The sequence below is a fragment of the Piliocolobus tephrosceles genome, chromosome 16, assembly GCF_002776525.5.
Source record: "Piliocolobus tephrosceles isolate RC106 chromosome 16, ASM277652v3, whole genome shotgun sequence".
Taxonomy (NCBI): domain Eukaryota; kingdom Metazoa; phylum Chordata; class Mammalia; order Primates; family Cercopithecidae; genus Piliocolobus; species Piliocolobus tephrosceles.
In genome coordinates, this window is record NC_045449.1 from 75,879,248 (window position 1) to 75,888,685 (window position 9,438).

Below are 9,438 nucleotides of genomic sequence, written 5' to 3' on the forward strand. Positions count from 1 at the left end.
CCGGGCCGGGACGGGCGCGCGGGGCAGCGGCAGCGGCAGTAGCAGCAGCGCGGCCAGGGCCGCGGCCAGCGCGAGGCAGGCCCGGCACAGCGCTCCACGCGCGCGGCTCATGCGGCCGCCGGGACCCCCGGCGCCGGGAGAGGAGAACTGGGCCGGAGCCGTGGGTGGGTGGGTGGGTGGGTGGCGGCCCCTTTAAGAACGCAGCGGTCCCGCCCCGCCCCGCGCCCCGGAAGCGACGGCTCCGCTGCCCCGGAAGTGGACGGCACGCCGCGGCGGGGTGGGTGCAAGATGCCGCTGCCGGTTCAGGTGTTTAACTTGCAGGTAACCAGCCGAGGCCACGCCAGGCCTCCGCGCCCCCGCGCCCCCCGCCGCTGGGGCCGGGCTGAGGTCGAGCAGGGGCGCGGGGCCTGCGCCAGGAGTCGACCGGGCGCGCTCCGTGCCGGGTCTCCGCGGGCAGCGCGCGTCGGGGGCTGCAGGGCCGAGGGCGCGTCTCCGCCGTGGCTGCGCGCTGCGGTCGGGGGCCGCCAGGCCGCGCCCGCCCCGCCTCCCCTCCCAGCAGCTCACGGGAGAGGTTCCCGGCCGCCCCGACGCTAACGCTCTTTCTCCCTTCAGCAGCCAGCCAGCTCTGTGTCAGGGTCGGGGGGTGCAGAAAGTCAGGACAGAATGAGGGATAGCTCGGCCCCCAGCTCGGCCTCCTCGTCAGTGACAGATCTATACCGCACCCCTCACAGCAGTAGGTCAGATCTCCTCCTGCCCGGTACGGCCGGGGACTTCAGCCTGAGCGCCAGCCTGTCGGCCTGTACGCTGCTCTACGAGGTACCTTCCAGGACAGGGACCCCCGAGCGAGGGAGGGGGGAGCAGGGCCCCGGCCGCCCCTGCTGTGGCTGGGCCCCTGCTGCTCTGCCGGCCGAGGACAGGGACGCAGTGCCAAGCGCAGGAGGGGAGGGTGCCCCGGTGGGCCCGGGGCCTGCGGAGGGAGCCGAGCTCTTGGTGCTTTTCCCGAAGGAGCGCGGGAGGCCCACGGGTCAGGCGGGTGCCCGGCATGGCGGCTTTTCCAGGCTGCTTTAAGCCGAGGTCCTGGCTCCTCTGTGTCTCCCAGCTGGGGGCCGTGGGGCTCCCTGAGATGACTCTTTTCCCCTTCTCCCAACCCTGTGGCGTGATTCTCAGCCCAGTATTGCTGCTCCGGAAAGATTCCGGGGGCTGATCCTCCTGCCTCCTGGGGTTGAGGTGGCGTCCCGTTCTTCTCCGTGGCTTGGAGGCAACTGCATCAGGATGGTGGCTGGGAACGTGTGGGGCCTTCAGGGGTTCCTGTGTAGTTGGTTGTCCCATGTCTGCTTTCTGGCTTTCAGAGGCGAGCGGCTAGAATCAGGCGAGGGGTTTCTGCTTCTGAGCCTTAGAGTCTTGTGAGGAGACTCCTCCCTGATGTGGTGGCACAGGAGCCTGGCTGGGGGCGAGGGTGACTGGGAGGGCACAGCTGGGGGACAGCAGCGGCGGGAGTGTGGTCCGATTGGCCTGGAAGATCTCGGGCGGAGCTGACCTCAGAGAAGAGTGCGGGTCTCTCACCCTCCTGGGGCAGTCCCCAGGACGAGGTGCCAGGTGCCTGGCCCATGTTGCAGGGGGCTGTGGAGCCCATGCAGATCGACGTGGACCCCCAGGAAGACCCGCAGAATGCACCCGACGTCAACTACGTGGTGGAGAACCCCAGCCTGGTACGGAGCCCAGTGGGGGAACCTTGGGTGTCTCAGCCCTACTGGGGGGTCCAGGGCAGACTCCCCACTGCAGCCTGCACAGCAGGTAGAATGATCCTTCTCAGTGATCTCTGTTCTCTTTTCCTGATCCCAAAACCATCAGGATTTCTGATTGCCCACTCATGTGAGGCTTGTATCCCAGCTGCAGACACTGCTGATGGAGAAGCCAGGGCAGGTCTCCTCCCCGCTCAGCCTAGTGACCAGCAATCAGTAGTGGGTGTCCATTCCCGAAACCCTCCCAGTGCAGAGCCCCACTCCCAAGGCTCCTACCCTAGGCCCACCCCAGGGGTCTCTGCAGGGCCTGGAACAGCAGTCAGTCTCACACCCCCATGCCCGGGTCCTGTTACGGGCCCAGGGTGACATTCTGGCTAGGACAGTCATGCCTCAACTCCTGACCCTCAGGGCCTGGGGCCAGGGTCCCTCCCGCCTCACACCCTGCCTGACCCTCGTGTGCACTCGCTCCCAGGATCTGGAGCAGTACGCAGCCAGTTACAGCGGCCTGATGCGCATCGAACGGCTGCAGTTCATTGCTGATCACTGCCCCACGCTGCGGGTGGAGGCCCTGAAGATGGCCCTCTCCTTCGTGCAGAGAACCTTTAATGTGGACATGTATGAGGAGATCCACCGCAAGCTCTCAGAGGCCACCAGGTGAGGCCAGGGGCTTGGTAAGAGGAGGTAGAGGCCACCAAGGGAGCAGGTGCCTGGGGCTGGGCCCCCTTCCTGTGTCCTGCAACTCCCACCCCTGCGCTGGGAAGTTGGGCAGGTAGATTTCTCGCTGTCTCTTGGGCAGGAGTGGAAGTGCCCTGTGTGTGTGCACGCAGGGATTTGATTCCAAGGGGAGCTGTTGGAGACTGTGGCTCAGGGGCTGCCTCCCTGCTGGCTTCCCCACCTGGCTGCAGGCTCCTGGGGGCAGCAGTTATCTCTGTGTCCCTGGTGCAGACTGGTCCCTGGAGGTGGGGTTTGAGGCTAGCGGGAGGTGCCCACCTGTGTGCCAGTTGGGCCTTTGAGGGCAGCCTGAGATTGGCGGCTTCCTCCCCTCCTCCCTGGCCCGTGACTGTCGCCATCCTGATGGCCAGGTCCTCTCTCAGGGAGCTGCAGAACGCACCCGACGCCATCCCCGAGAGCGGCGTGGAGCCCCCACCCTTGGACACGGCCTGGGTGGAGGCCACGCGGAAGAAGGCCCTGCTGAAGCTGGAGAAGCTGGACACAGACCTGAAGAACTACAAAGGCAACTCCATCAAGGAGAGCATCCGGCGCGGCCACGACGACCTGGGCGACCACTACCTGGACTGTGGCGACCTCAGCAACGCCCTCAAGTGCTACTCCCGGGCCCGGGACTACTGCACCAGCGCCAAGCACGTCATCAACATGTGCCTCAACGTCATCAAGGTCGGCCCGCCTCGGCAGGCAGGCGGGTGGGGGCGGCACGGCTGGGCCGTCGGAGCGCCTAGGCTCACTTGGCCCTGCCCCCTCGTCCACCAGGTCAGCGTCTACTTACAGAATTGGTCTCATGTGCTCAGCTATGTCAGCAAGGCTGAGTCTACCCCGGAGATTGCTGAGGTACGGGCCACCTCCTCAGAGACCTTGCCCCAGGATTGCTGACCACTGCTGGCCCCTCCTAACCTCCCCCACCTCATTCTCCCCCAAATCTGAATCTGCCTTCATCCCCTCTCTGTCTGGGGGCTGGGCATCGAGCTCCAGGAAATGTGGGGCGTGGGCCTCATGCATGTGGCTTCCCCCAACAGCAGCGAGGAGAGCGTGACAGCCAGACCCAGGCCATCCTCACCAAGCTCAAGTGTGCCGCAGGTGAGGGCCCGGGTCACGCCCAGCTGGCCCCACGTTCAACGTGTGTTGCTCTTCCAGCCCAGGGCAGTAGGCTGGTCCCTGGCAGGGTGCAGGATGTTGTGGGGCACATGTGCGGGTGTAGGTGGCGCCTAACATCTGCCCTGGGGAAGCCAGTGGGTGACGTGTGGTCAGGGTCTGGCTGCTGTCACTGTGGGCCTGAGGCAGGTCTGCTAGCCCGAGCTGCTCTGAGCCCGGGTGTCCTTCGCAGCCATGCTAGCACCTAAAGCTTCCCTGCACGCCTGGCTTCAGGGAACCTGCTTGGCACTGGTGGGGCTGTTTCCACGCATGATTAGGTATCTGTCCCCAGCGCTGAGGAACAGCTCCTGGGGCAGGAGAGGCCAGCGAGCTGGCTCTCCCTGGTCTCCAGGCTTTAGTGGCTTCCCCAGGCTCTGGGTCTCACCCCCTCCCCCCGCTGCCCCCGGCTCCCTCCACTAGGTTTGGCGGAGCTGGCCGCCAGGAAGTACAAGCAGGCTGCCAAGTGCCTCCTGCTGGCTTCCTTTGATCACTGCGACTTCCCTGAGGTGAGGAGCCCTCTTGGGGACTTGGGAGGCAGAGCATGGGCTCATGGGTTGGGCTGCTTTTGTAGGAGGGCGAGGTTTCTCACAAACGGGGTCTTAGGCATTCTCTGAGTGGGTGATGGGCAGGCAGGGGTGGCCTGGCCCTTCACTTTCTGTGACACCAGGTCTCTGCTCCTCAGCTGCTGTCCCCCAGCAACGTGGCCATCTACGGTGGCCTGTGCGCCTTGGCTACCTTTGACCGGCAGGAGCTGCAGCGCAATGTCATCTCCAGTAGGTAGGTGCCCTGGTCCGGCAGTCCCCGTCCCTCTCCATGGCTGCCACTTTGGCCTTGCATGTCCTGGACCCCTGGCCCTGCCGTTTCCTCAGGTGTTTTGTCTGGGGACTGGTGTCCCACTGGCCACTTGGAGGGAGGGGCAGGCAGAGGACAGAGCTCTAAGGGGTCTGCCTCCCCAGCTCCTTCAAGTTGTTCTTGGAGCTGGAGCCGCAGGTCCGAGACATCATCTTCAAATTCTACGAGTCCAAGTACGCCTCATGCCTCAAGATGCTGGACGAGATGAAGGTGGGGTCCTGCCTGGGGTGGGGGTGAGGTGGGGCTCTGCCTGGGCTCCTGTCCTGGTCCTCACCAGCCCCTTCCCTAGGACAACCTGCTCCTGGACATGTATTTGGCTCCCCACGTCAGGACCCTGTACACCCAGATTCGCAACCGTGCCCTCATCCAGGTAAGTGTGGGGGTCAGGCTGGTGCACGGCAGGTGGGCATACAGGGGGCTGTGGAGCTGACTTCCCTCCGCCCTGCAGTATTTCAGCCCCTACGTGTCGGCCGACATGCATAGGATGGCGGCGGCTTTCAACACCACAGTGGCTGCCCTGGAGGACGAGCTGACGCAGCTAATCCTGGAGGGGCTGATCAGTGCCCGCGTGGACTCACACAGCAAGGTGGCTGTGGGCTGCAGGGTGGTGGGGGCAGCTGGGGGTGAGCCTGGGCCCCGCTGAGCCTGTGCCTCCACAGATCCTCTATGCCCGGGATGTGGACCAGCGCAGCACCACCTTTGAGAAGTCTCTGCTGATGGGCAAGGAGTTCCAGCGCCGCGCCAAGGCCATGATGCTGCGGGCAGCTGTGCTCCGCAACCAGATCCACGTCAAGGTGGGCAGGCGTCAGAGTGGGCGGGTGCACAGCATGTGGGGCCTGGTGGGTGAACTGCTTCTTGTCTCCCCTGCAGTCCCCACCCAGAGAAGGGAGCCAGGGGGAGCTGACTCCAGCCAACAGCCAGTCTCGGATGAGCACCAACATGTGAGGGGTGGACCTTGGCCTCCAGGACATCTGCACCCCCTCCCCATCTCCACGGACCTCCTGGCCTCCAGGCGGCTCAGTGCTGCCTGCAACCCGGCTAAGAGGCCTGGCCACTGGGTGCCCCCCAGCCTGCATGCCCTTGCTGGGGCTAGGGAGGCAGGCGGCTGCTGGTTGTGGCCCTTCCTGGAAGGAGAGGCCTGCAGGGCTCGACCCTGTGGGTTTCTGTCCCCAGGGAGCAGACTGCGGCACCCAGGCCCAGCGGCACCAGTTCCCAGACCCTTCCTGTTCCCGCCTCCGTCAGATGCAGACAAGTGGGCGGTACCCATTAAAGGGCAGACTGAGCGTTGCTGTTGGCTGTTCTTTCCTGCTGGGCAGGAATTCCTGAGGGCTGTCTCCCTGGGGCTGGGCTTGGAGGCAGGGCCTGGTGAGACAAATGGGCAGCCTGGCCCTCGGGCTCAATAGCCCCCAGCAGCGGCCGCTGTGGCCCACAGGCTGTGCGGCATCAGGAAGCTCGCGGAGGCTCTGGCCACTTGCCTATGGAGGCGCCTAGGGGAGGCGGGGAGGGGACCTAAGCCCCCACTTTCCTCTGCACAGATGCCCATGCGCCGCCTTCAGTTAGTCAGTCATATCTGGTTATTCAGAAGCCCCCACTAGCCCCAACCGCACCTGCCCAGGCTCGTGCCTCCGTGGGTCTGGGCGGGGGCGGTGGTCACAGGCTGTGGGCTCTTGCATCTTTGAAATGATTTATTGTTCCCTTTTGCACACGTGTGCTGAGGACAGGGCAGGTCCAGCCTGGGGCCTGCTCCCCACTGCAGCATTTCCAGGCCCCCGGAGTGGGCCCAAGGGGGACGTGGGTGTGTCTTTCCACATTAAGTAGCAGGAGATTCCCTGAGTAAAAGGCGTTTCCTTAAGTAGGACGTGTCCAGGCTCCAGCAGCAGTCCTGGGGGTGGGGGTTCCGGGCCTTCAGGCCAGGGCACTGCCCATGACTTCAGAGAAGCCACCCGGTGTTCCGGGTGCTGCCGGCTGAGGCTCCTGCAGCTCAGGCTGGGCCTCTTTCCAGGCCAGAGACTTCTCCAATTTGGTTTTAAAAAGCAATCCGTGACCTGGCAGAGCGAGAGGAGTCGGGGGTCAGAAGGCGGAGGGGCCTGTTTGCCTGCTGCGGGGCGGGTGGCAGGCGCCCTCACCTGGGCAGTCCGCAGTCTCTTTGGAGGCTCGCTTCTTGCAGCAGCCGCGGCACAGGCTGAACACACATCTGTTGCCCTGGGCACAGGAAAGCTCGGGAGCCTGTGGCCAGCACCACTCCTGGGGCCAGGCTGGGAAAGTTTCTGCCAGATGCCCACGGCCTGGATGCAGCCCTGGGGACCGCCCCCAAGCCAGGTGCCTCTCCCTCACCCAACCACCCAGACTTACTCCCACTCCAGTCCTGGGCAGGGGCTTGGCTGGAAGCAAGGAGCCGTCCTGAGGCATCCATGCCACCCTGGGCGACACTGCAAACCCAGCTGGGCGGGCACCAGACCTGCTACCCTGAGTGCAGAGACCACCCTGCTCACCCACCAGAGCGGAAGCCTTGGTGGCATGTGGCCGGAACCCACTCACCTTTGGGTTTCCACACTGGTCACACTTTGCATATTTTGCTAGGAAAAGAACGAGAGGGTACTGGTGAGTGAGGGCCGGGGTGGCCTGGCTGGGGGGGCTGCCCTGTCCGCCTGCATGGAGCCTGCTGACAGCGTCTGTGCCAGCTGTGGCCAGCCAGGCCAGGAGGCTCAGGGAGGGCAGAGGATACAGGCTGGCCACATCTGCTTTTCCTTCTGCGAGCAAGGGGTGAGGGGATGCGGGGGGCACCATCCTGCAGGAAACAGATACGAAGCAGGTGGGCTGGGGGGCCCCAGCAGGACAAGCAGCCTCATCTGTCCCACTCCCAGGCAGGGACAACGGGAGCTGTTTTCTTGCCCACAGGGTCCAACGGGGGGTTCCATGCCCTTCAGTTCCAGGTCTCCCAAGCAAAAGGGCCAAGAAAGGTCAAATCAAGAATTCAGCCCAAAGCCCCACTTCCTGCCTCTCCCAGCTGCCTCATGCGGTGGCCTAGGGGGCACTGTGGCAGGCAGGGACTGCTGGCACCGGGCTGACATGGCAGCTGCTTGTGGACTGGCCAGCGCCCTGGGCGTTACATGGGAAGGTTTCAGGGTCATCGCTGGTCTTCCCTGCAGCTTGTAAAGCTGTCAGAGAAATCTGGGAGGCTGCCACCTGCTGAGGGCCCAGATAAGCTGGCCCAGGATATGGCACAGGGGTCTCAGAGGAGATGGCACTGGGCTGAGGCCTTGCCGCTGGTGGCCAAGAGGAGAGGGGCGAGCAGCCTCATCCCGTCTCTCCCAGCCCACCCTGCTGGCGCCTTTGACCCAGCACACACTCCCGGGAACCCCAGCCTCCCTCTCAGGCGTCCTATGTGAGGCTGGGCAGGGACAGCCGCAGGGACCCGAGGCCCTGAGCTGTAGACAAGCCCCTCGGTGGCCACCTGGGTGGCACCTGGCTGAGGAGCTTGTCCCACAGCCCCATCTGACTCACTGAGCCCATGTCCCACATGCCTGGGCTGTGGCCTGCACAGGTTCCCTGTGCTCAGACCCCAAGTCTGGCTGGCCACTCTGCCAAGGCCCCCAGGCGTCTGCTTCCAGCTCTGGGCCTTGAGCCTTGCTGACCGCAAGCACAGGTCCCTGTCACTGGTAACAGGGAGGATGGGGTGACGAAGAGGCTCTCTCGGGCCCAGCAGCGGAAGCAGCACTTACGCTTCAGAGAGGGGTTGAAGGTCTTGTGGGGGTTCCTCAGCTGCTTCTTCTGCTTGTTCTTGGACAGGATTTCTGTGCCACACTCCTCCTCCTCCAGGGCCCGCTTGCTGCGCGCACCCGACTTCTCCTTGCTCCCCTCCCTGGGCCTGAGGGGAGGACAGCGGGCAGAGCCCAAGGACACTGTGAAAGGGGCCCAGTAGCTACAGCCACACGGGTCTGAGCCCGGGTGAGGCCCCAGGGTGAGGAGGCGCCAGGCAGCCATGGTGAGTGCTGTTGCTGTGAGGAGCATGGGCAGCGCGCAGCCCACTCAGGAGTGGCCACTAGGGAGTCTGGGGCCTCCGAGATGGAGTCCGCAGCTCGGGCAGCCCCGAGCTCTGAGCCACCAGCTCCAGGCAGGGCTGTGGCCACAGATGGCCTCACCTCTGAGAACCCAGCAGAAGCTGGGGTCAAGCTATTGACCCATGGGCAACTCCAGGATCAGAGGAGCTCAGAGAAGTATCTTACAGAAGAAAAGATTTAAAATCCCAGTGTCCACTGAGGGAGGACACAGCTGAGTCACCAGCACCCGCCACCTAGGACACTGACGGGCGCATGGCAGGTGTGTGCTGCCTGGAGCTGAAACCTCCCTCCTCCTTTCCCTCGGGCAGGAGCTGACTGGCCATAATCGTTGAGGACAAGCGGCACAGGCGCAGCACTGTGGGCACAGGGTGGAGCCCACACCTTGGCGCACATCACTGCCCAGGGCTGGCTGGGCTCTCACCCCGGCCGGACGTAGGGTTGGCAGATCCAGTGGAAGGGCACGTCGCCGGTGGGCTTCGCTCCCTCCTGCCTGGATATCTCCTCCTGCAAAAGCCCAAGGCCCTGGTCATGGCCCCCGGCCCTCACCCGCTCCAAGGCCAGGCTCCCACCAGCCCCAGCGCCTGCCTGACACCGCAGCTTCAGCTCCTGGCTCACGGCGGCGATGCCCTCCAGGGTCTTCACCTTGGCCAGCTCCTCTCGCAGCTGCTGGTGCACCTGCAGCCTGAGACAGAGGCCCCGTCATGCAGGCTGGGCGCCCGGCTCCACCATCAGGCCCCAGGCTGAGCCCTGGGCACACAGGGACCTGTGTCTCTTCTTGTGCAACTCCACTCCTAAATCACCCCAGCCCCTCAAGACCTGACTTAGGCCGGGTGCGGTGGCTCAAGCCTGTAATCCCAGCACTTTGGGAGGCCGAGACGGGCGGATCACGAGGTCAGGAGATCGAGACCATCCTGGCT

General features: G+C 64.7%; 3 protein-coding genes across 27 annotated transcripts in view; 1 reads left to right on the plus strand and 2 right to left on the minus strand.

Annotated features, from left to right (window-relative positions):
• RFNG (RFNG O-fucosylpeptide 3-beta-N-acetylglucosaminyltransferase) overlaps window positions 1–988 on the minus strand; it is a 4,419-nt gene extending 3,431 nt beyond the window's left edge. Inside the window, exon 1 of the mRNA XM_023194069.2 lies at window positions 1–988. This exon is cut by the window's left edge and continues 190 nt beyond it. Within this exon, the coding sequence (XP_023049837.1) occupies window positions 1–111 (111 nt within the window). The 5' untranslated portion in view covers window positions 112–988.
• GPS1 (G protein pathway suppressor 1) lies at window positions 215–5,881 on the plus strand. 19 transcript variants are annotated; one of them, XM_026455841.1, is made up of 14 exons: window positions 257–321; window positions 613–816; window positions 1,617–1,709; window positions 2,215–2,396; window positions 2,825–3,137; window positions 3,231–3,308; window positions 3,497–3,554; window positions 4,029–4,114; window positions 4,291–4,385; window positions 4,565–4,670; window positions 4,750–4,830; window positions 4,909–5,046; window positions 5,120–5,254; window positions 5,331–5,747. In XM_026455841.1, the coding sequence occupies exons 1-14, from the start codon at window positions 289–291 to the stop codon at window positions 5,403–5,405; spliced, it is 1,677 nt and encodes a 558-aa protein (XP_026311626.1). In that variant the 5' UTR covers window positions 257–288; the 3' UTR covers window positions 5,406–5,747. The 19 variants fall into 19 exon arrangements, with proteins under 19 accessions (XP_023049816.1, XP_023049817.1, XP_023049818.1 ...); XM_023194055.2 differs by having other exon boundaries at window positions 261–321; window positions 3,494–3,554; XM_023194056.2 differs by having other exon boundaries at window positions 261–321; window positions 2,837–3,137; window positions 3,494–3,554.
• Window positions 5,882–6,129: 248 nt separating this feature from the next.
• DUS1L (dihydrouridine synthase 1 like) overlaps window positions 6,130–9,438 on the minus strand; it is a 13,754-nt gene continuing 10,445 nt past the window's right edge. For 5 of the 7 annotated variants that reach the window (XM_023194064.3, XM_031934312.1, XM_031934311.1 and 2 more), the window contains 5 exons: window positions 9,107–9,203; window positions 8,943–9,025; window positions 8,183–8,328; window positions 6,587–7,036; window positions 6,130–6,505 (listed from right to left, as the gene is read on the minus strand). In XM_023194064.3, coding sequence (XP_023049832.1) covers window positions 6,366–6,505; window positions 6,587–7,036; window positions 8,183–8,328; window positions 8,943–9,025; window positions 9,107–9,203 — 916 coding nt within the window. In that variant the 3' untranslated portion in view covers window positions 6,130–6,365. The remainder of the gene's footprint in view (window positions 6,506–6,586; window positions 7,037–8,182; window positions 8,329–8,942; window positions 9,026–9,106; window positions 9,204–9,438) is intronic. The other 2 variants (XM_023194065.2, XM_023194067.2) reach the window with 2 other exon arrangements.